The sequence below is a fragment of the Rhineura floridana genome, chromosome 6, assembly GCF_030035675.1.
Source record: "Rhineura floridana isolate rRhiFlo1 chromosome 6, rRhiFlo1.hap2, whole genome shotgun sequence".
Classification (NCBI taxonomy): Eukaryota; Metazoa; Chordata; class Lepidosauria; order Squamata; family Rhineuridae; genus Rhineura; species Rhineura floridana.
Window position 1 is genome coordinate 86,425,399 of NC_084485.1, and position 25,658 is coordinate 86,451,056.

Consider the following 25,658-nt stretch of genomic DNA (forward strand, 5'->3'; position numbering starts at 1 on the left):
CCTTGCATGTGCTTAGCCCTGAAGGCCAAAAGAGAAATGGTAATTCCTTGATGAAATCTCTCAACTTTTTAAAAAAAAAATCCTCCAGCAACTGAAAAGTAGCTACGGGGAGCTCTGTCTGATCAGAACAGTGGTACTAAGGGAAGCTGTGCCATTTTCCCAGTAGAAACATATCTTTCTGGCTGCATATATGCCATACATTTAAAGCACATCCCTCTTCAAAAATCCTGGGAACTGTAGTTTGCTTACTGTGCTGGGAATTGTAGCTCTGTGCAGGGTACACTACAGTTCCTAGGATTCTTTAAAAAGTAAAGGTGTCCCCGCACTTATAATGTGAGTCGTTTCCTTTTTTTTCAATTAGTTTTTATTCAAATTTTCAAAACCAAAACAATACAAAAAGAAAAAACACAAATCAATAACTAATACAATAAAAAAATAAATAAAAAATAAAAATATTGACTTCCGATTTGTCGTAGTTCAGCTATAAATCTATAATATATAACAAGCCTGTCTCTTAATAGATTATAAAATCACCTTCCTCCAGCGGTTATCTTAATTGGTTTCAAATCTCATTAACATCATATCATTTTATTCTTCCACAAAAAGTCAAAGAGAAGTTTCCAATCCTTGAGATATATGTCCATCAATTTTTTTTCTAGATAAACATGTCAATCCAACTCATCAAGTCTACTAAGTCCAGTAATTTCAAATCGCTCTTCTTCCATTATCCGTATTGATTCCATCTTCCATCTTTACGCACCCAATAATCTTGCTGTCATAGTCATATAATAAGAGTCTGATAGGAATTTCCTTTATCACAGATATTTTCTTGCCATCAATTCCGAACGTATCACTGAAGTATTGTTGCAAAGCCGCATCTCTGTTCCTCTTTTTTACATGATACACTAGCACATCTCTTGAAGATTTTTCCATTGACACAAAACAGGGATTAATTCTGTTAACTTTCTCCATTTCAAGTTCCATCAAATCCTTCCAGTCCAGGAATTTTTTTGAACCGATAATATCTTTATCTCCAATCTCTTCAATTCCTTCAGGGACAGCGCTGAGTTCCAAACCATAATATTTGTCTCCAGGATCCATCACAGCCAGGAAATCCAAATCTTTTTCCATGTCCATATTTAATCCAATCTCCATAGTTTGAACCTTGCCTTTAATTTCTCTTTCATCCTTTTTTGGTTTTCCAGATCTATCTTTATTCTCCTTTCTCATAGAATCCTGAATTTCTTTCAGCTCCTGTCTCGTTTCGTCAAATTCAATTCTCAACGCTTGACTATTATTTCTCAGTTCTTGTTTTATTGAGTTAATCCCATTCATTATTTTCTGAAACATGTCTAAAGATAAAGTCCCTTCTTGTACATCCACGATCTTCTTAATTGTCATTCTTAAAGCCAAAGGAACAAAACTCCTTCAATTTTCAATGTCCCAAGCAAAGAGCAGTTTATTTCTTTATCCAGTTACAAAGGAGTTAATCTTTCAAACCAACTAGCGTCACACTCTAGACAGCCCTTATCTCTTATATGCCCAGAAGTGCAAAAACAGCTTTAGTTCACAGCATCCAAATAACTAGTAACAAACAGAATGAGCAGATTCGTCAAAAAAAAAAGTAGATCAGAAAAAATAGTCCCAGACATATATTACACGAAAGTCTTATAAATCAAAAAGATTTTTCTTTTCTCTTCCAATCAGAAACCCCTCATCCGTTGTAATCTTTATAATGCTATTTTCCATGTCAGCTTTTTGCAATTAAAAAAAAGATAGGCTATTTTTATTTTCTTCCCCCTTAGTTCCGTGAGTAAAAGAGAAGGAAAGTTTTGACTCACCCAGGTTTTCTTAATTGCTGGTTCTTTGACAAATCTCTTTAGCTGTATAGATAAGAAAGTAATAAGCGTAGACAGGAGAATGCTTGCCTGTTAGTCCATTTTTCTTTAAAGAAAAATAAAAAACGGGTGACTTATTCAGCTGAGCTAGCTAGAAATCCTCGCTCCGTCCGAGCTGCTGGAAGACCTTCTTTCACAGACAATTCTGACGAATTCCAGTCTCCAACAATCACAACAAAGCTGTGTGGGAAATCTCACGTTTCTTCCTTATCCGGAAGAAATTATCCCCATTTAGAGATGGCTGTTGTGGTACAAAACTAGCTCAGCCTTTACATTGTATGCAGATGATTAAAAACTGAATGTGAGAATAGAGGAAACACAAGCGCTCTGACATCTTAAAGCAGGGTGGGGAACCTCAGGCCCAGGGCCTGAATGCAGCCCTTGAGACCTCTGTACCAGGCCCTCAGAACTGTTCCCAGACCACACCCCTCACCAGCCCTGTTTCACACACTCCTCAAATGTGGTTGCCTGGCTGGATGTGTCTTTGAACTCTGATAATGCCTCTTGCTTATCTGGGCTGAGGATAGAGAGGGGTGTAAGAGAGTATGTAGCCTACTGCACAAGTGACATTTTCATTTGCTGCTCTATCTACTTTTGTGTCTGGCTCCACCCCACTACTGGCATGTGGCTCTCAGAAGGTTGCCCAGAAGGGAATATAGCCCTTGGGGTGGAAAAAAAAAAAAGCTCTCCGTCTCTGTCTTAAAGAATAAGTCAGTTTTTGGACTTCCCAGGAGGATCCCTCCGCCTGTGCAGCCTCTGAGACGGGCTCCCGTCTTGGATGAAACTTTTTCAGTTTTAAATCCAGTCAGAAGGGTTTTTTTGTTTTTGATAATGCGAGTCGTTTCCGACTCGTAGAGTGATGTCTTGCGACGTTTACTAGGCAGACCATATATATGGGGTGGGATTACCAGTTCCTTCCCCGGCCTTTCCTTACCTCCCAGCATATGCCGGGTACTCATTTTACCGACCATGGATGGATGGAAGGCTGAGTGGACCTTGACCCCTTTTACCGGAGATTTGACTTCCTCCTTCCATTGGAATCGAACTACGACCGTGAGCAGAGCTTTCGGCTGCATTACTGCCGTTAACCACTCTGCGCCACGGGTGATCTTCTGCGCCACGGAAGGGGTACTTAAATGTATGGCATGTCACACTCACACACCTACCAGCTATTAGCCCTGCCTGCCAGGGGAACAAGGCAGGACTTATATCAGTTAGGGAAAAGGTGTGAGAGAAGATTATACATATCCAATTTATGTGAGGAGTCTGAATTTTGTAATCTAAGTTCAATAGGCAATATTCTGAGCTCCCTCTTGTTTTAATTACCCAAGGAGAAGAAGAGCTGTGAATGTGCATTTGATTTGCAAAATGTCCCATGGAGAAAAGTTTTAAGCACCCCTTTCCCTGCTCCATAGCTCCAGTCAAATTTGCAGCATGTCAGCTTTAATTCCTCAGGTATCTTGTGCTTCTTTCATAGCTCTCAACTACCAGGTGTGGGAATTACCTATGTTCTCTGCAGAGCTTGGAAAAGTTACTTTTTTGAACTACAACTCCCATCAGCCCAATCCAGTGGCCATGCTGGCTGGGGCTGATGGGAGTTGTAGTTCAAAAAAGTAACTTTTCCAAGCTCTGGTTCTCTGCTACCCTGTGAGATGTCAACAGGTTAGAGATATGAATGTTCTTTCATACAATAAAATTTATTGAGGAAATGCTAAAGAGCACAATAGTTGTTACACTTGTTCCAGAGAGAGTAATAGGACAGCTGTAAGAGAGAATGTTATTGGTTAGTCAGCAGTTCAGCCCTTTTTGGCACCAGTAAGGTTTTGGCTAGATTTCTGTTCTTTCAGTGAGAGTTCCGTACGGAGAGCTTTCGGGGAGAAAGATGTGCTCTTTTTAAAGGCTAATACTTCTGATTCTCCTGGGAATGCACCTGAGATGAGACCAATTTTCAACTGAAAGTGTTTAGAATTAGGACTAGAACTTCTATTAGACCTGGCACTTTGAGCAATAGGAGCTCAACAGAAGCGGAAACAGAGCTATCCACAAACCAAGGTGGAAGGATGAAAACTGTGTCAGAGACGATCATGCCTTTTTGGTCTTGGCTGGCTTGGGATTTCTCTCATATTTTCCACTTATCAATTATTTTGGGCCTTACCTATGTAGCCTTGAAAGCCATCCAGCTATATTGGAGGGAACAGCACCTGGTCAAAGTCCTCAAATGTTTTCCAGGACCTCCCACTCACTGGCTATATGGCCATATCAAAATGGTAAGGTGGCTGCTGGGGCAGTATATTTGGTGTGTGTGTGAGAGAGTGAGTCTGTATCTACATATTTACCAAGTTTGATACTGAGAAAGTGATGGATGCATGTCTCCATTATTCTTTTTTGTTTTGTAAATATAGCAGAAATAGGTTTTTGGTTTGATTTTTCTACTAATTGAGTTTTAGGAGAGTGCCTTATCCTGTTGAAAGTTAAGGCTGAGGCTGCTTGCACTTTTATAGGTACTGCGTAATGTTTGTCTGTCTTTGCAAGGAGCCACTCCTTCAGTGTAGCAGCATCTGTGCTTTGGAACTCCCTGGCTATTGGCATTAGGCAGACACCCTCCCTATTTTATTTTAGACACCTGCTGAAAACATCTGTATTTTAGCAAGCCTATCCAGACATATAATTGAGATACCCATATTCATTTTAAAAGTTTTACTGATTTTATCTGTGTTTTAATGACAAATATAGTGTGTGTATGTGTGTGTTGTAAATTTTAGCTGTGTTTTATCTACTGTTTTATTTGCATTCTGCTTAGAGAGCTCTTTGGTGAAGTGGTTTATAAATCTTTTAAATAAATAAAATACTTTGGCTGAAAAACAGCAGAAAGAGGATGGTACAAGAAGATAGTATTTGTTTCCTTTTACCATTTTAATAAGCTCTTCTCCATGAGATATGATTCTCTAGAAGATAAATGTTTGAAAAGTCTAGCTCACCACTTTTTAGGAGAAAGGAATCAGTGTTTGAAAGTAATCTACAGAGTATTTCTCCTCAGAAGTAAATCTTCCCTCCCCTTAAATATTAGACAGGCACCATCTCTGTTATCTTTTCCGCACCTTTTGAAGATTTCCTCTTTCAACAAGCATTTTGAGACCTGTCCCAGTCTGTGTCTGTGTTGGAATTGCTTTTTAATATGTTTTTAAAACCTTTTTAAAGATGTTTTTAAAGCTTTTTTTAAAAAATGTTTTTAAAGTTGTTTTGTTTTAATGTATTTTAAGGTCTGTTTTTATGATGTTTTAAAGTGTTTTTAGTGCTTTTGTTTGCCACCCTGGGCTCCTGCTGGGAGGAAGGGCGGGATATAAATCAAATAATAAATAAATCAATAAAATAAATAAATCCAAATGAGTTCAGTTTAAGTCCCACTTAAACAGATTTTCTCCTGAATAAATTTGCATAGTGCGAGCTGTTATTTGACTAATGTTTGAGCCTGTGGAGTCCATTAGGGCAAATGGGGTACTGCACCACCAGCTTCAACCTGCCCTCACCTACCTGCCTTCTTACTGGCACTGTTGAATTTATCCCTGTTGAATTTAATTCTGTTGTTTTCAGCCTAATGCTCCAGCCTATTAAGGTTCCTTTGAATTTTGTTTCTGTCTTCCACGCCCCCAATTTTGTATCATCTGCAAATTTGATAAGCATGCTCTGTACCTCCTCATCCAAGTCGTTAATAAAAATGTTGAAGAGCCCTGGGCCCAGGACCGAGCCCTGTGGTACCCCACTTGTTACTTCCTCCCAGTTTGAGTAGGAACCATTGATAAGCACTCCTTGAGTACCATTCTGGAGCCAACTGTGGATCCATCTGATAGTTGTTCCATCCAGCCCACATTTAGCTTGCTTGCTAATCAGAATATCATGGGGCACTTTGTCAAAAGCTTTGCTGAAGTCGAGATATATTATGTCCACAGCATTCCCACAGTCTACAAGGGAGGTTACCCAATCAAAAAATGAGATAAGATTAGTTTGGCAGGATTTGTTCTTCATAATTCCATGTTGGCTCCTAGTAATCGCTGCATTGCTTTCAAGGTGCTTACAGACTGACTGCTTTATAATCTGCTCCAGAATTTTTCCAGGGATTGATGCTAGGCTGACTGGTCTGTACGAAATTGAGTTAGCGAAGAGCTTTGACTTTGAGTTTAAAGAAACAAGCCACTCATCATCTGGCTCTTTAAAGACCACAACGCTCGAGGAGCCCCAGGATGTTACTAAGGTTCGGACAGGAGAGTGCTCATCTAACGTACCAGCAACTCGTCTTCCCTCGTCAGAACAAAAGCTTATCCAGGATAAGATATCTTTGATGAATTCCCTCCATGAAAAGGACATGAACAGAGGCAATTCCTCTAACATCTGCTCAGACCCTCCTTGTTCAACAGATCAAGTCGATCAGCTAGAGGTAGGGCCCCCTCTTGTGGGCTGGCTCTTTATGCTGGCGGGTGAGATGGAGAAGGTGAAAAATTTTCTGACTGAAAGTAACCAATTCTTAACAACTTTAGTCAAGCTCCATTCTCAACCTGCAGCTGACCCTCTGTTTTCGAAACAAACAGTGCCTCTCTCTATTGAGATCAAGCCCCCTCCACCAAAGGAAAACTTTCATTGGACCAAGAAAAATAAACAAGATACTACTTTGAAGAAGAGTAAAAACCGTAAAAGTCAAAAACCGGGACGAGGTTCCAAAATGAATTTTAAGCCCTTGTTTGATCTATTGGATAAGGTTCCATCTCCGCCGAAGGAGAAAGAGACCATATTACCTTCCAAATCCATCTGTATGAGAGATATGGCAGTCCAAAAGGAGACACATCCCTTTCCCTGTTCCCCCATTCCTTCCTTGATTCCAGCCTCCCTGTCCCCCTTAGGCATGCAGGTTAGCCATTTGCCCTTTCAAGATCTGTGGCAGGGAGTTTTGTTACAGGAGAAGGGATTGAAGTCTCTCCCACAGATGCAATCTCCTAGAGTGCCAAGTGTCTGTGTGTGCGTATAGAGATCATACAAAGAAGAAATTTCAAGGGATGCATAGATCAGTAAATGAGCCAGGCCAGGCAAGTTTCTTGTAAGAGTCTTTACTGACAAAAAGCTAAACACAGTTCTCTCTCTCCAAAACTCCTTTTCCCCCACACCAGAGCTTCTGCAAGTTCCTGCTTATCTACTTGCCCACCAGCTGCTGACCTTGGCAAACCTGGCGCTCTGTTCTGCTCTGCTTAACCCGTTTATTGCAGGTTTCCTTCTCTCACTAAAAATCCCTGTCTGTGAGTCTCATAACTCGCTTCACTGAACAACACCAAGATGGAATCTTGTACTAAATCCAAGTAAACTGGCCTTTATTAACTTCCCTAAACCTAGAGGTTTAATACAACAGCTTGCACGAAAAAAACACTTAGTGAATATCTTAAAGGAACTCCCCTCCCTAAATATACATATACAGGATATTGTATTAGTGGAGTACCTTTACTATGATGACATTAGAGCAAGGGCGGTGGTTACTTTCTCTTCACCCATAATAGTACGCCACATATTGGCCCAGAAGGATCAATTGCTTAAATGGAGTATTGTGCCTGTATGACTTTTTGAAAACAGAGCCAAGCCCGTGGACCTCCTCCCACAGCAGAAGTCATACTCTACACAGGAGGCCCTATGGCCTCAGGGTCCGCTCATAGACTTGGAGGTCCCAGAGGGAAACTCATCGAATGGAGTCCCTGAGTCCCGAATTTTACAAGGGAAGCAGCCTGGCCTGCGACATTCAGGGCAACCCCCGGACAGTCGGCCGACCTGCCTACTTGATAATGATGAACGGGCCCTGCTCCACTCTTTTGGAGTGTTACCTCTAGGTGGCTGGCTTGAAATACTACAAAGATTGGAGCAGTTATAAGCTCATCTTTTAAACATCAATGAGAGGGAACTAATTACACCCTCTATAGAGGGCGATCCCACAGAGAAAGGGGGAAAGAGGAGTCAAGTCTGCTGACTACAGGGAAAGGAGCTCTTCCCGCAATACAAGGGAATATAAGGAATTATATTGTAACATCTAACCTCCCTACTGCTACCCCAGTCGAACCACCCCAACCACGGGCCACAAGAGCTAGAACTAGCAATAATTTTTCTCTCCTCCTCGGATCTAAGCACTTGTCTCCCCAGGAGACCGAATTGCCCTCCGCTAAGTGTCTTTACAACCTTCCTGCCTCTTCTTCTGGTGCCCCCCTAACAATTGTGGAGGTGAACTCTTCCAGCTCTCAGAACGCTCAGAATGTGGCATTTGCCGCAAACGTGAGAGATGAAGGGTTTAACCTTGGGGGTACAACAGATCTGATATGTAGGGAAACCTCCCCATCCGCTCCCTCTGCTTCCTATCCCATAACAAATTGCTGTGTTAGCTACGCAAAGGAACTAGATCTGATTGGCCCAGCCTGACAAATTTCGTTCCTGTCTTGGAATATATCAGGCTGGGCCAACAAACATAGTGATGCAGAATTGGTCTCCTTTTTACGTGAATTCACTATTGTCTGTTTACAGGAAACGTGGGTGACTGACATTAACCCTCCATCTCTCGATGGCTTTAAAGCATATTCCACCCCGCCCTTAAGATAAACCCAAAAGGTCGTCCTAGTGGTGGCCTTAGTATTTTAATTTCTGTGGACCTGCCAGTGGAGATTCACCCCTTGACTTCGATTAGCGGCCATTATGTCCAGGGGCTGCGGCTGAGTGGGCGTTCTATTGGATTACTTATCGTTATTAATGTTTATTTCACCCCGGCAGTAGCCAAGTCAGTGGGTCTTCATAGTGTCTGGGAATCTCTCTCAGACTCTTTGTCACAAGTAGAGCAACAATTCCCTGATGCAAGATTGCTTTTATGTGGGGATTTTAACGCTAGGTTAGGTAACCTAGAGTCAGACTTTGAATGGTCCTTGAATCATGGTCCAAATTCTTATCTCCCACTAAAGGATAGATTTTCCCAAGATCAAGTATTGAATAAGCAAGGCCATAGACTTTTGGATGTTCTGATGTTGCATTACTTGGAATGCCTCCACGGCTCCTCTTGTGACGAGTCTAAAGGCACTTTTACTTACTTAACTACTAGGGGAGCGAGTGTAATTGACTATATATTTGTGTCCAATAACTTACTTACAGAAGTGTTAAGTTTTGATGTTATCAATAGGGTGGAAAGTGACCACTTTCCCCTCTCAATGAGAATGAGGCTTTTACTTCCAATCGCCCCCCCCGCCACAATTAAGTTTGGAAGGTATTCACCTATCTGAATGGAGAGTGCGCTGGTCTGCCTCCCTGTGCTCCTCTGTTTTGGATTTCCTATCTAGTAATCTTTCTGTAACCACCAGACAAGCAATACTCGTATCCGATTCAGATGTTCTGCAGGCATACCAATCAATGGTATCCCTTATGAGACCCATGTTGTCCTTGAACAAACAATTGAGGGGCCGTGGGCCTCTGAATAATGGGTGGTATGACTGTGAATGCAAATTAGCCAAACACCAGCTGGCAAATTATGCCTGTCACGCAACGAGATCACCAGATAATTTTGAGCGCAAGCATCTTGTCCTTTTGCGTGCCTCGTATAAGTCATTATTAAAACGGAAAAAAAGAACTATATTCTATCTCCCAGTGGCAACTACTAGACCAGGCAGTAGCAAAAAAAGATGAGCGATCATTCTGGGATCAGGTGGCCAAAGGGATGCGTACAACAGGCTCCCTCAGCCCTTGCCAGATCACTGCTGCCACCTGGTATACACACTTTAGTAGGCTTTATGCTATGCCCACTGAAATCTCCGTGGTCCCTTCACAATGGGACTTCTCTTTGCCTACATGGCCCCCAGTCTTGACCTGTCAAATTAAAACACTTCTGTCTCCATTGAGATTGGGTCAAGCTCCGGGTGAGGATATGCTCCCCCCTGAAATTTTTAAAAATTTCCTGGACTGGTGGGCACCCATATTAGCCAAATTGTTTACACAAATAAATAATACAGGTATTTTTCCGATGGGATGGAAGCAAAGTATAATCATTCCCATATATAAGAAAGGGGAGAGACTGGACCCTAATAATTACCGCCCCATCAGTCTGCTAGATACAGCAGTGAAATTGTACTCTAAATACCTGTTATCTAAATTTGAAGAGTGGGAAGCCACTAATCGGGTCATTTCCCCGGAACAAGCCAGTTTTCGTAAAGGTCAAAGCACGATGGACCACTGCTTTACCTTATACTATATCGCAAGGAAAAGTGTTCTCGGCCCTACGGAACATCTATATGCGGCCTTCGTGGATTTGGCGGCGGCCTTTGACTCTATAGATAGAGCAAGGTTGTGGGCCAAACTGGCCAAAACTAATATAGACAAGTGTCTTCTCTTCCTCATCAGAGAACTATACACTGACAACAGTGCTAGAGTTAGGGTGGGCCTTTCTGGCACCCTTACAGACTCCATCATTACTAACAATGGAGTTAAACAGGGTTGCCTCTTGGCCCCATCTCTATTTAATTTCTACCTTAACGAAATAACCTCTGAATTGGCCGGCCCTGATTTCTTTCCTCCTCCCGCCCTTGGAAACAGGAAAGTGTCGATTCTCTTATATACTGATGACATGATCCTGTTGTCCATTACACATGTTGGCCTAAGGAGATTGCTTAGGAAATGCAGCGCTTATTGTGCAATAGAAAACCTCCAGAACAATTATTCCAAAACCAAAGGCATAGAAATTTTTCCTGGACTATGGATGGCCACCTGATTGATCAATGTCATGCTTTTAAGTACTTGGGTATTTATTTCCAGGATAATCTTTCCTGGAAAAAACATATAAACAATACTAAAACAGCAGCTTTAAGATCCTGTGGGGCTATCTTGAGCTTCTATAGAACAGTAGGAGGCAATTTAGTCCTCCCAGCCCTAAAAATTTATACAAACAAAGTTCTTCCCCAGATTATATACGGTGCACCTGTTTGGGGATGGGCAAGTTCCATCTTGTCCTCCCTTGAGACAATTCAAGCCAGTTTTTAAAGAAAACTCCTCCGCCTCCTCCCAGGCACGCCGGCTGCATTACTCCGAGCAGAACTTGGCCTCCTCCAAATTAAAGCCCGTGCTCATTATACCCTGTTCAATTTCTGGGAATCTTTAAAAAACGCTTCTACCAAACTCTCAAAAATCTGCTATGACCAGGCATTAAATGATAGTTTTTGGTGCACCAGAATAGCAAGCCTATATCACTTGTACCACATAACAACCCCGAATTTACTCATTTCGAACCGAGTTAAGTTGAAAGATGCAATTTTTCAACGCTGCTTCTGGATTGATCATCTGGCCATTAATAATACCAAATTTTCAAGGTGGTACGGAGCAATTAAGTTGGATCATCAGAGGGCTAGTTACATGTCCTATCCTATGGCAACAAACTTTAGACACGCATTTACCACCCTAAGGTTCCAGACAGTGCCGATGGCGGTCTTGTTAGGCCGCTATAGCCAGGTCCCTTGGGCCCAGCGATTATGTATTTGCGGAGCAGAGGTGGCCGAAGATCTACCCATTACTTGCTGGATTGCCCATTATATGCCCACCCGAGAGCTAAATTCCTTGATGGTTTGTTGTTACAACAGGGAACTTTGCAAGAAATCATGGTCCATCTCTTATTGGACCAGGACCCATTAGGCACACACAGAGTAGCCCTCTTTGCCTTCGCTGCCCAAAAAGCTATGGGCGAAGTATGCTGAAGTTTTGCTAACCAATCCTTAGTGAGTAGTATCATGGATATGTACTTTTTAGCTGTTTTAAAATGCTGGTATTTTTTTTATTATTTTTATTTTTTTAATACTGTAAATTTTATAATGTATATTGCAAAGGCCTACGGCTAGGCAATAAAGTTTGACAATGACTATGACTGGTCTGTAGTTCCCCAGTTCCTCCTTTTTGCCCTTTTTGAAGATAGGGACAACATTAGCTCTCCTCTAGTCATCTGGCACTTCACCAGTCCTCCATGATTTCGCAAAGATAACTGTTGACAGCAGTTCTGAGAGTTCTTCAGCCGGTTCCTTCAATACTCTAGTTTATCGGGCCCTGCCAATTTGAACTCGTTCAAAGTGATTAGGTATTCCTTGACCATTTGTCTATCAGTCTCAATCTTCAATCCTGCCCCTTCTACTTCATGTTTCCCAGGAAGGTCATAGACCCTTTTTTGGGAGAAGACTGAGCCAAAGTAGGAATTGAGCATTTCTGCCTTTTCTTTGTCATCTGTTTTCATTTTGCCATCCTCACTGTGTAGCTGTGCCACCATTTCTTTTCTCTGTCTTTTACTATGGACATACCTGAAGAAAGCTTTTTTGTTGCTTTTAGTATCCCTTGCTAACCTCAGCTCATTCTCAGCTTTAGCCTTCCTGACACCATCCCGGCAATTCTGTGATACCTGCCTGTACTCTTCCTTTGTGGCCTGGCCTTCTTTCCACTTCCTGTATGTGTCCTTTTTTGTTTTCAGGTCATCTCTAAGCTTTTTGTGAAGCCACATTGGCTTCTTCTGCTGTTTCCCCCCCTTTTTCCTTGTTGGAATTGCATGCCATTGCACTTTTAGAATTTCCTTTTTTAGAAAAAAAGGTAAAGGTGTCTGCGCACTTACAGTGCGAATCATCTCTGACTCTTAGGGTGACATCTTGCGACATTTACTAGGCAGACAGTTCATATGGGGTGGGATTGCCAGTTCCTTCCCTGGCCTTTCTTTACCCCCCAGCCTATGCCGGGTACTCATTTTACCGACCACGGATGGATGGAAGGCTGAGTGGACCTCAACCCCTTTTACCGGAGATTCGACTTCCTCCCTCCATTGGAATCGAACTCTGGCCATGAGCAGAGCTTTGGCTGAGTTACCACCACTTACCTCTGAGCCCCCACCCATTTGGACTCCTTTTCTCATTAGGGTGGCTTGCCATGGAACGGTACTTACAATTGTTCTGAGTTTCCTGAAGTCCAGGGTGCGCATATGGCTACTTTCAGTTTTTGCTTCTATTAAAATCAAGAATTCAAGTATGGTGTGGTCACCTTCTCCCCGAGTTCCCCTAACTGCCACTTCATTCACCAAATCATCTCTATTGGTTAGAATCAAGTCCAGGATAGCTGATCCCCTGGTTGCTTCCTCCACTTTCTGTAGGAGAAAGTTATCTCCAACACAAGTCAGAAATTTCTTGGAGGGGGCGTGTTTGGCAGAATTTGTCTCCCAACAGATATCGGGATAACTGAAATCCCCCATTACTACTACATCATGTCTCCTCGAAACATTGGCAATTTGCTTTTCAAAAGTTACATTCTCATCTTCTCCTTGATTGGGTGGTCAGTAGTAGACTCCATGCACCACATTCCTTTTATTACTTGCCCCATTAATTTTAATCCAGATACTCTCAGTGGAGCTACCAAGCTCACCTTCCTGTATTTCTGTGCAGGGATATATATTTTTAACATATAGCGTGACTCCACCTCCCTTTTTATTCCTTATGTTCTTTTTGAACAAGTTATATCCTTCAATTGCTGTATTCCAGTCCTGCGAGTCATCCAACCAAGTTTCAGTTATACCTATCAAGTCGTAATTGCCCTCCTGTATTAAGAGTTCAAGTTCGTCCTGCTTTTCCCCCATGCTCTGTGCATTAGTATACAGACATCGAAGACCATGTGATTTATGGCTTGGCTTCCTTACTACATTTTTCTGAGGACTGTTACTGGGCCCTATTAGAGCCGATCTCTCTGTTCCTGTTACTGTGCACAAGCCTTCAGCAGTTGTTACCACCAAGATAGAGCAGTGAGTTGGAAGTAAAGGGTAAACAGAAAGGAAATTTATTGCAACATGGTTTAGAGTGATATTTGAAGATAATGAAGTGAGTGGTACAAGATTATATTTTTATTTCTTTTTTAAAATGTATGATCAGCCCTATCAGGCTCTTGAAGTTACTTAAAACAGCTAAGCATCACTACAATAAAGAGTCTTGTGGTGTCTTAGAAACTGGCATTTTTTTAAAAAAGTGTCCTTGAAATACAGGATATTTGCCAAGTCTCTATGGGGTGTTTTGTATTAATTAAAGGGAAAGCTAGGGGCAAAACAGCTTCAATGTTATGTTCCCAGTATTGAGCAATTCCTTTTGAAAGATTATCTTAGCTTCAGGAAGAGGACCTTAATGGAGAATTTAACCTGTTCTGTGACTGAATTAGAATCTTTAGATAGAATTAGAATAATTAGATATTGGCAAATAATTAAGTCCATGTTGCATATTAACCAACACTATTAATAATTTAGCAACAATTTTGAAAATGTTGGTAAATTATCTGAAGAAAATGAGTACTAGCACTCATACAGAACTGATAAAGAAAGATCGCAAAATGCTGTTTTTATAAACACTTATTATATCTGGACTACTGTCAATATGATCGCCAGAAAGAATGGTGGGAATTTAATTGGGAAATGGAAATAAGAAATGAAAATTGGATCAAACTCTGGAAGAAGCCACCATATAAATCTTTTTCACCACAACTCTCACTAACATTAGCACATGGCTGGCATTTAACTCCCCGACAGCTCTTATTCATACATCCAGGATCCTGCCTCATGTGCTGGCAAGGATGCCAAAGGGTTGGCACCCAGACCCATGGTAGAAATGTATAAAAGTAAAAGCCTTTTGGGATAAGGTCTTTTCAGAAATTTCATTAATAATTAAAATATTTCTCCCTCTCCTTATTTGATTCTGTTGAATCTGTTCATCAGTGCTGATAGAGAGATAAACACTAAACAGCTGGTCATATATTTATTGACAGCTGCAAGGGCATTGATAGTGAAGCACTGGAAGGTATTCAACCTGCATAGTTTAGATTGCTGGTATAAGAAAGTCTGGCGAGTAGCCCTGCTAGAGAAAATATCACACAAGCTGAGGGCATTTAGGGAACAAACTACACAAGATCAATTCTTAGCAATATGGCAGGACTTTATTTGTTATACAAATGATGGCATACATCAGTACTCAGTACCATCGGTCTATGTAGATATATGGTGCAGATTAATAGAATTTTGTGGTAAATGGTAAATGGAAAGGGGAAAAAAGAGATGAGGTCAGATAATCAATGGTAAAGTCTGAGTCCCTGTATACTGGAATAAATGGATAAGGTAATCTAGCACTTCTATAACATTTTAAATGAATGACGGAAAAAATCTTTTGACTATGTACATGGAGTTATGTTTTTACCTGCTTCTGATTGTAATTTATAGTTTGCAGATTAACTTGGTTCTCTTTGTTTTTTTCTTTTTCCCTTCCTTTTTAATTTTTTTCTTTTCCTTTTTTAAAAAAAAAATAATCTGCTACATATCGTAATGTTGTCCAGTCTTGGACAATATATTATGAGTGCTTATCTTGAGACTAAGGGAGCTCTGGACTCAGTGAGTTTGAACACTTATGAACATAGGCGAACTCTAAATCAAAAGATAACAGCGAAAGAAACAGGTCATTAACCATTTAAAAATCATAAAGTTATTATTTAGAAAGATACTCAGGTGACTTTTATAAACAATTTGCAGACATATTTATTCCTATACCTAACATCTCTTTTTAGTGACATTTTGAGTGGTGGCAAGACCCTGGAGAGTGGATGCAATTCAGAATGATTGTAATTCCTAAGACCCCACTTCCCTTGGGTCTTACTAACTAATCGTTCTTGTAAGCTAGGTTACCAAATTATATACTGCTATTTTGGCCAAACAGTTTGGTGGCATGATACATCCTTTTATTTAAAAAGACCAAACAGGTTTTAAGGCTGGGAGGCTAATGGTGTCCTCTATATATAGAAGAATGTTCACTATAGTTCATTGCAGCAACACCATGAGCAAGTCAGTAATAATGTTGTCATATGATATGTTAGAATAACCATTCCTATTGTGATTATTACAGAAAATGAAAATGGTGGGGACTTCTACATATTATCTCACAGCTATATCTACAACTACAAACCACACAAACTTGTATGAGTGCAGATATCAAGAGGCACAAAAAGGGACTGCCCCCCATCACCTCTATTATTTGCTCTGTTGCATTAGCAAACAAGATTAGAAGGATCATGCACGGGTCATGGGTCATACTTGTGTCATTAGCTTATTAGATGATATAGCCATTTTTCCAAGCCAGGTGAAGCTATAATCAAGCTATGAAAGCTACCGATAGACCACTGTTCTTCAACTTTGGGTGCCCACATGTTGTTGGACTGCACCTCCTATCATCCCCAGACAACATGATCAATGGTCAGAGATGATGAGAGCTGTAGTCCATCAACATCTGGGGACCCAAGGTTGAAGAACACTGTGATAGGCTATAGAAGGATGACTAACTATAAACCGGATTTTTTTTTTACATACAAATATCACATTGGAAATATGCCAAGGTAGGTGAAATCAGTGGTTTTGTTCCTTATGGTGTGACACACAGAATGATCACTTTCTTCAATGTTGTTTCTCATTCATATTATATCCTAATAGGAATCCAGTCATGCAAGCGTTTGCTCAGCCTTCCATCACATTCTGAAAGGATGTACAAATATCTCCATAATATTCAAGAGTATCATCTAATGACTATTATAGATGACTCTTTTTAAGCATTTTCTAGCAAAATGTGCTGCTTTGTTAATATTGCTGTTCAGTCTGTTTGTACCTACAAGGCAGCTGGCTTGGGGTACCTGGTCTGTTGAGTACTGACCATGCATATATTAAGAAGTTCAATTGACATTCCAAGCTAGAGAACTTTTGGGAGAAATTGTGCTAGTTCATAATATTGCTGAACATTATAAACAGAACTAAGTCATAATTCAAACACAACGATTGCAAACTTCAGCAACAACCCTAGAGATTAGCAATAGCAGACCTGTGGGGCTTTATGCTAAGCCAAGATGCAAGGAGTTTAATTTTTTTACCTAAAACTATGAAGTAAACAGGGATTTCTTAAAAGCTGGATAAAATGGTAGGTTTTCTTTCTGGTTGCAGAAAAACAAGGTTAACATACCAATAGCATAGATGTCTGAGAATTTTTGAAAGAGGTTTAGTAAAAAATGAAATGGAGACCTATGAAGTCAAGGGAACTTTTGCAGAACAGCTATCTCAAAATCTAAACTTTGATTCTATCATTACATTTTCCTAGACATTGTATGTGATTAGCCATAGTCATGGAATGTAGCAATGCTGAAACTACTTCCTGCTCATTTGAGAACTAAGCATCCTTTAACCATTATAGCTGTAGTGTTTCTGCATGTATGTCATTTGTTATTGGATGGGATGTGAAGGTGGCCTTCTGCATGCAGAAGGTATCTTCTACTTATAAGAGTGCGGTTGTATATCTTATGCTAGAGCTTGCATGAAAAAAATGAAACTGGATCTAATGATTGTGCAAGAGTGTGCATAACCTCTTGCACAAGTGAAAGCATGAGAACATCTCTACAACTTACCTATTATAGTTAGTGTTGAACTAAAACAGCTCTCTAGACATCATAGCTCTGTTCACAGGTAATACAAAAGGGCCCCATTTTGGGCCATTTTGGAATGGAAGTATGACTTTAAATAGTGCTGCAAAGTTTTGCCCATCTTATGTAGGAAGCAATGCCAGCAGCCATGGCCAAAAAAGCAGCTACACTCTGCTTCTTGCCTCACTTGACATGTATTCCCCACCTATTATGACCCTTCAGAGTGAGGGCATTGCAAAACAAGAAACATTGTCCTCACTCTAAATTGCCCACAGCAACATTGTCACAATGCTAAATCTCATTGGCTATTCAGCATTGTGACATTATCACACTCACAACGTGATCCCTGACTGGTTGGGATCACATTGTGAGTAAGAATTGGTCTTGGTAGGAGTCAAAATGGTAGAAATGGTGTAAAAGCAGCTGTCCAGAGGAACAGTGTGAAGAATGTGTGAACAAGTGCAAAAAAGATTTTGAACAAAGGTTTGGGGGGATGGTCAGCCAAGAAACATTTCAGACTCCCCCCCAAAGGTTATAGCAACAAACATTTGGTATAACTGTATCCCAGCAGATCTCTTTGCTGTGGCTCCTGCTGCTGGAACAAAACTCATAGATTATACCATTTGGAAGGCACTCATGGTTGATCTTAGATATCATGGTGGGACTGGACTGAGACAGGGTGAAGGCACTGCCTTAGGCATGTCTGACTCAAACCACCATTTTAGTTATATGAAATATGCCATATTTTTACAGACTGGGTAGGTCCTATTAGCACCAAACAATTGGTCAGTGCCACCACTTTCTCATATCTCATTTGCTTATTACTCTCTTTTTTAAAAAAATGGGGAAATCAACACATGATTAAATTTCTCATAGTCCATGGCTAGATACAGGGCTGAACTGCAAATATTTAATTCAATGGGCAGAAACCAAAGAATTTACTCCGCCAGTCGAAACAAACATTTCTCTTGAGAGCACTTTAGTAGAAAAGAATAGGGAAGTAATAAGAAACCTTATATGATCTATGATAAACATGAAGAGTGGCTTAAACAACACATTATGTAACAATGGTTTAAGAACTCCACAATGATTTTCCCACACCTATTTTACATTCCAGAAATATATCAACTTGGCCTTTACACATAGTTGCTGAATATTTTCGGAAAACATAATTATCTCTTACCATTAAATCCTGTGGGTAGGGGGCGGGAAAACACTTTTAATGAAGTGGCAGTTTGGAATGCCAATGTTTTATGAAGAAATGATCTAGGATGAAAAACATTATTATCATATGCATGTGTTATGTGGTTTCAAACTTTCAGATTCAAAAAGATCTTATTTGGGGGAGGGTTGATTCCCCAATGGGTTTTTAATGGAAAGGCAGGACTTAGGACTTTTAATGGAAAGGCAGGACTTAGTGCTAAGGTGAATGTTCCTTAGTGCAAGGATTAGGGGGAAGGGCTGTAGCTCAGTGGTACAGTATCTACTTTCCATGCAGAAGGTTGCAGGGTCAATCCCTAGCATCTCCAGGTAGTGTTGTGAATGTCCCTTGCCTGAAACCCTGGAGAGCTGCCAATTTGCAACTTATTGGCAGATCAACCCGTTCCCCCTCCAGGTGTGGCTAATGGAAATGCTTTGCTGTAGGCAACTAGTGTGTTCACAACCACAGTCTCTGATACTTTCAGGTGCTCCTTTGGAGATGAAGGGCTGATCTTTTTTCTTTCTCCTGTTAACAGCACTGCTCTGATATTGTTTTGTTATAGGGTTGGGGTTAGATTAAATAACTCCTAGGGTTCCACCTATCCCCACCTTGTGATTCTGATTGCTATAAATGCTACAGTGACATGATCCTGTTAAGCAAATGATCATAGCCAGGTCTGTTAAATATTCCCTTTATTATGTACACTAAGGGAAATATGTTGCTGAAGAAACTGAATACCTGGAAAAACTTGCCAGAATGGCCAAAAAGGCAATGTCTTTCCTTTATTCTGCCTTACCTAAAACTGGATTTTTTCTTAAATTTGCACAAAAAAACTATAATTAAGGATAAACATAATTATACTTTTAAAATTTTTTATTCCAATCAGAAAATTTTACTTTCCTTAATGTAGCATTTGTTGGCTGTTTTTTCTCTTTAAAATATAGAGTTCAATGGCTTACTCATGCTTAACCAGCTTATTTCTTCTACACATGAAAGGGTCAATTGAGGTTGATAAGGGGAAGCGAATGCAGAACAAAAAGAAAATAGACTGAAAAAGATGTGGTTTTAGTATTGACCCAAGTCAAGGAATGTGAGAAATGCTAAAACTCATTCCATTGTTACACATGTACCCCTGCTTAAACCCATAAACCATTGCATTTTCTGATTATCTAAGTCTATTTGCATTCCTAACTAAATATTTAAGCTCAATGTCCAAGAAGTAAACTGATTACTGACCTGTAAAAAAACAATGCAGATGATACCCACGGAAGAATTCCGGAACACAAAAGCATGGACAGAAAAATATCCGCACTGTCATCCACTTTGGTATGGAAGATTCTTAGCTTTTCTGGGCATCAACCACCCTGAATATGCAAAGGCAGCATGCAGCAGAGGTGGTAAGAAATTTGTAACTTATGTCTCTCTGACTGTACAGTGACGTTAATATCAGGGAGGAGGAGGAGAGGCTATCAGAATGAATCATGTATTTATCTATGGACAGTAACTTGTGATGCTGTTTGCTTTTACTAAGATTTAAATTTAATTGATTCAGATTTCTTTTTTTTTTTACAATAATTTTTATTCAAATTTTCATAAAACATAGAAAACAAAATCATAAAACATTCAAAGACAAAAAACAAAACAAAACAAAAATGATTAAACAAAAAAAAATAAAATGTTGACTTCCCATTTGTCACATATCAAATCAGTTATAGGTCTACAATATATAACAATCCTGTCTCTGAAATCATATTATAAAATCACTTTCCTCCAGTAGTTATCTTAATTAATCATCAAATCTCATAAACATTACTTTATTCTTTCCACAAAAAGTCAAAGAGAGGTTTCAATTCTTTAAGAAATATATCTATCAATTTTTCTCCAAATAAACATGTCAATTAATCCATCTCGTTAATAATTATAATAATCTTATTGTCATAACCATAGTCCAAATAAACATTTCGATTAATCCATCTCATCAGAATCTGTTAGGTCCAATAATTTCAATAGCCATTATTCCATTATCCCTATTAGTTCCATCTTCCATCTTCAATAGTCCTGTTAAGTCCAGTAATTTCAGTGTCCAATCTTCCATTATCAGTATTCCATAATAATCTTGCTGTTGTAGCCATAGTCATATAATAAGAGTCTGATGGGAATTTCCTCTATCCCAAATATTTTCTTGCCATCCATTCTGAATAAGTTGCTGAAATACTGTTGTAAAGTCATATCTGTGTTCTTCTTTTTTACAAGATGCACTGGCTCATCTCTTAAGAGTTTTTCCATTGTCACATGGCTGCAGTTAATTCCATAGATTTTCTCTATATCAAGCTCCATCACATCATTCCAGTCCAGAAGATTATCCAAGCCATTGATAACTTTATCTCTAATATCTTCATTAATTTCTTCAGAGATAACGTTAAATTCCAAACAGTAGATTTTATTTCTAAAATCCATAAACTCCAGATCTTTTTCCAATTCCACATTTGTTCCAATCTCCAGGGCTTGTATCTTCCCTTTATTTTTTCTTTTCTCATCTCTGATCTCATTCTCCTCTCTCACAGGATCCCCTATTTCTTTAAGCTCCTGCGTCATTTTGCTCAGTTCAATTTTCAGCTCCTTACTACCCTGTCGCAGGGTTTGTTTCGTTATCTCAATCTCATCCATTATTTTCTGAAACATAATTACTTCCAGATTCTCAGCCACTTTCTTGATTGCCATTTTTAAAACCACGAAAACAAAGCAAAACAAAAATAAAGAAGAACCACTTCTTATTTCAGCAACAATTGGGTTAATATTCCAGGCTTGATGACATCACAGTATAAACAGAGCAACCTGCCTTACCTCTCTATGTTCAAGAATGCAAAACAAATTTAGTTCCCAGCATCAAAACAGTTAGTGGTGTCGTGAAGAAGCAGATTCGTCAAAATAAAATAGACCAAAAAGAGAATAGTCCCAGACAATATAATATTCCTCGGAATAGAAATCAGGAATAGAAATCCCTCTTCTGTTTATTATCTTTAGAATGCACTTCCAGGACAGCTTTTTGCGACAGAAACAGAGATAAGCTGTTAATTTCGTGAATAACAGAGAAGAGCTATATCTCACCCAGAAGTTGTCCAAAGCCGATCAATCTGACAAATCTCCTTTTGCTGCAACAATTTAAACCAAGTAAAAAAAATAATAGAAAGAAGGGTGCTTGCCTGTTAGTCCGTTCTCTCTTTAAAGAAAAGATAAACGTATCGCTTAAGCAGATAGAGCTTGTTAGGAAGTCCGTCCGGCATTGTTGGCTGGACCTTATCTCATAAATTAATGAAATCCAGTCCTCCCAACAAAAACAGGCTTTTGAGGTTGATCTCTACGTTTCTCCCTGCCCGGGAGAAATTTCATCAGTCAAAAAAAAAAAATGTTCTGACTGATTTATATCTGAATAAGCTTCTTTTGAGGCGGGAGCCCGTCCCAAAAGCAGGCACAAGCGAAGTCACCCTTCCCGGAAGTCAATTTAATTGATTCAGATTTCAAGGATATGCTAAAACAGCATTCCCCAACCTGGAGCCCTCCAGATATTTTGAACTACAACCCCCATTAGCCCCAGTCAACCTAGGGAAAGGTGAAACAGAAAAATCAATCTGCTACAGATGGCACCATGAAGAGGAATAGGTGAAGGTAGAAACTGATGTTAGAGATTTTAAAGACACTTTGAAATCTTATTTGGTCTAATTAAGTAGCCTTTGTGAGGATTTGTCTTCAGATAGGAAGGAACCAAAGAGATCTAAATGCAAACAAACGCTTAGGAATTTGGTTTTAAAGGGCCAGCAAGAGAGAGAAAGCACATAAGCACAAGCCTCGTGTGTGTGTGTGTGAGTGTGTGTGTGTGTGAGAGCACACGCGCAAGAGAGAGAGAGAGAAAGAAAACCATGTGAGAAAACTTCTCAGGTAAAACTCGGGGGATGAGCGGTGGGGGGGCAGCATGCGGGGGGGCATATGCAGCAGGGGGCAGTAGGACATGTGGTGGGGATGGCAGGATGCATGGTGGGGATGGCGGTGGGCACAAGCGGCAGTGGGGGGGTGGCAGCACATGCAAGGGGGATGGCAGGAGGTACAAAGGGTGTGGGGGGGATGAGCAGCTGGGGGTGGCAGGATGTGTGGAGGGAGCGCACGCGCGTGCACACACACACATCGTCACTCACCTCCACAGCTCTTAACCTCCATTCTGCTGTTGCCTTCTCCTCCGTCATCCTTGCCCTGGCTTTCTCTTCCACCGTTCATTTTTTCTCTCTCTCTCCACTCCATGATCATCTGCCTTTTCACCTCCTCCCTCATGCCTCCTAACACAGAGCACGAGGGAAGAGCAAGGCTGCGCAGAAGCCCAGTGTGAGGCACATGTCTTCTGTCCACCAATCACAGGAGCAGAAGACTTCCACTTGCTCCCCCATAAGTAATGTCCAAACGTAATGCAGGAAACATTACCATTGCTGCTAAAATGTAGGGAAATTGCTAGTCATTCTATTACTAGCAAAATGTAATGAAGTTACCCACTCGTTACTTTAAAAAGTAATGAATTATTTCTAACAAGTTACTTCCAAGCTCTGCATGAGAGTAGGAATGGATGAATCTGTCATTGTTTGGTTCTCATTTTTCCAGTCTCAAATTCATTTCTCCATATTTCTGCAGCAATAAATAAAATCCTTGTGAAAATTCTTCAGCATTTTGGTGCACATTTCTCTAATAAATATATTTCTATGCAGTTTTCATCATCATCATCATCACTCTTTCCATGGCAATCTATACTCAAGGTGGCTCACAACATGAAAAAAGTTATACAATTCACTGTTAGAAAATAAATTCAAATAGTCAATAAGTTAACAAAAACATCTTAAGAAACTTACAATAAATTGATACACCCTTATAATTACTAATAAGATCCAACAATAAAATACAGAAGCATAATCCCAATAACAGCAAAACAAAAAACTGACCAGCAGAATTAATTTTTTCCCAAACAGAAGCTCCTAAACAACACCCCACCGTCAAGATGGTCTCTGGCATCTTCAGGTTGTGATACCTTTTACAGCTGCAGTCAGTCAAGGCCCCACCCTTCCAGGCCAGGTGGAAAGAGGCCAGCAAGCAGGCAGAGGGTCTTGCAGGTCTTACAGTCAAGGTGGTCTCTGGCAGTTTTTACATACATACACATTTTTGCAAGCAACTGATTTAATATAATCAATTTTTGTATGTTATTTTCACTAATATATGTATTTTATGCACACTTTATCCTGATGTATGCATTTTGGTACACAGTGCTTGACTGGAAAACTGCACTGCAAAATTCAGAAAAGTGTGTATTTGTAAGGATGGCTGTGTTTTGGTTCATGTATTGATTTGGAAAATGTGGATTTGGCTAGCTCACCTTTAAATGCCAACTGAATTGAATTTCTCAGCCATTTCTACATGGCAGTAGTAGTCCAAAACAGAGGGCATCAGGTTGGGGAAGAAGACCATGCTAAAGCTTGAAAGCAGACATGAGCTTTTATAGTGCAATCCTATGCATTGTAAAGAATGTCATGGTAATGGAGTATACTTGAACATCATACCTGTTTTGTGTAGGTTGATCAGCTTTTAAAAAATAAGATTATAGTCCCTGAGAGAAAAGCCTTGGGATGTGACCCAGTGGGTTACGGAAGCAGAAACCACACTAAACAGGTGGCATCAAGCGGTAATAAGAAATAGCCCACAGAAAAACTTTTTTAAATCTAAGACTGCAAGTCTTAAACCTTTTCAAACCTGGGATTCAGCTTTAGCCCCTATCTGCAAAGTGTGATCTCATTTTCCATTTTTAACTGTGTATGTCTAACTTTTCTCATCTCTCTCTCTCTCCTTCTTCCGCCCCGTTATTTCTTTTGCTTTTTTTAAAAAAAGCACTCTAAGCAAACAAAAAGTGATGTTGACACCTTATTGCCCCAACCCACCAGCTGAAGACCAATGTTCTAATGCCTAATCCTCTTTCAAAGCCATCCAAGGTGGTGACCATCTCTGCCTCTTGTGGGAGCGAATTCCATCGTTTAATTATATGTTGTGTGAAGAACTTCTTTGTCTTTCCTGAACATGGTCCTGAATAATACTGATAACAAGACCACACACTGACAACTCTCTGTGTGTCTCCTTCCGCCCCTCACCCTGGCCATATCCACACTATACATTTATTCCACTATCATTCACTTTGAAGTCATGGCTTTCCCCAAGAATCCTGGGAACTGTAGCTTGTCATGATTGTTGAGAGTTGTTTGGAAATCCTATTCCCCTCATGGAGCTACAGTACTCAGAGTTCTCTGGGAAGAGGGACTGACTGTTCAACTACTCGGAAAATTGTAGCTCTGTGAGGATAATAAATGAATGGTGTGAATGTGGCTCCGATTTGGCTTCTACTTGCCTCCTCTATCTGTCATTGTTGGCTGCCTGCTATGCCCAAGTCAACTTGCCTCTGCCAACCCTATAGCTCCTTTCTGGTCTCCAAGTAGGCAATGCACCAAAGCAGTGAGCAAGCAAAAAGTGGGCTAACTCCTCTCGGGTGGGGCTGTGCAGTGCAGTGTGATCCCCCTTGATTTCAATACATTGACTAGATTTACATATGCAAACTCATATGGAAACTCAAGAAAAAAAAAGTGAGGGATCTCTGAATGCCCATAGGAATTCCCTGAGGCAACGGCGTGCAATTTAATAAATGAAACAAATATGTTTTCACAAATACTTTATATCATCTAATGCTAACACCATTTCCCCCCTCTCATTTATCAAACTATTCAGATCCTAAGCCTCTTGTAACATACAGGTTCCTAATTCCATGGATTGGTATGTATTATCTTTCACTAATTTTATACATTACTGTATTTACTATGACATTTGTTACATCAAGCTTTTATGTATATGTCAATCTTTCAAAATTTCCCCTTGTCTACGGGAAGTTCCTGGTGTTTATTAAACTGGTGCCTTCCAGAAGACTTATATGCCAGCTAGATTTGCTTGGCCGGCAGATTTCTTCCCATGTTACGTAGGAATCAGACCCATATATT

The 25,658-nt window shown here is 40.1% G+C and overlaps 1 protein-coding gene across 2 annotated transcripts in view; it reads left to right on the forward strand.

Moving 5' to 3' along the window:
- The first annotated feature begins 3,720 nt into the window (after nt 1-3,720).
- Nucleotides 3,721-25,658, forward strand: part of LOC133387662 (cytochrome P450 4B1-like) — a 48,928-nt gene continuing 26,990 nt past the window's right edge. The window contains exons 1-3 of one of the 2 annotated variants that reach the window (XM_061632896.1): nt 3,721-4,165; nt 19,847-19,988; nt 25,393-25,437. In XM_061632896.1, the coding sequence (XP_061488880.1) occupies nt 3,959-4,165; nt 19,847-19,988; nt 25,393-25,437 (394 nt within the window). In that variant the 5' untranslated portion in view covers nt 3,721-3,958. The remainder of the gene's footprint in view (nt 4,166-19,846; nt 19,989-25,392; nt 25,438-25,658) is intronic. The other variant, XM_061632895.1, reaches the window with a different exon arrangement.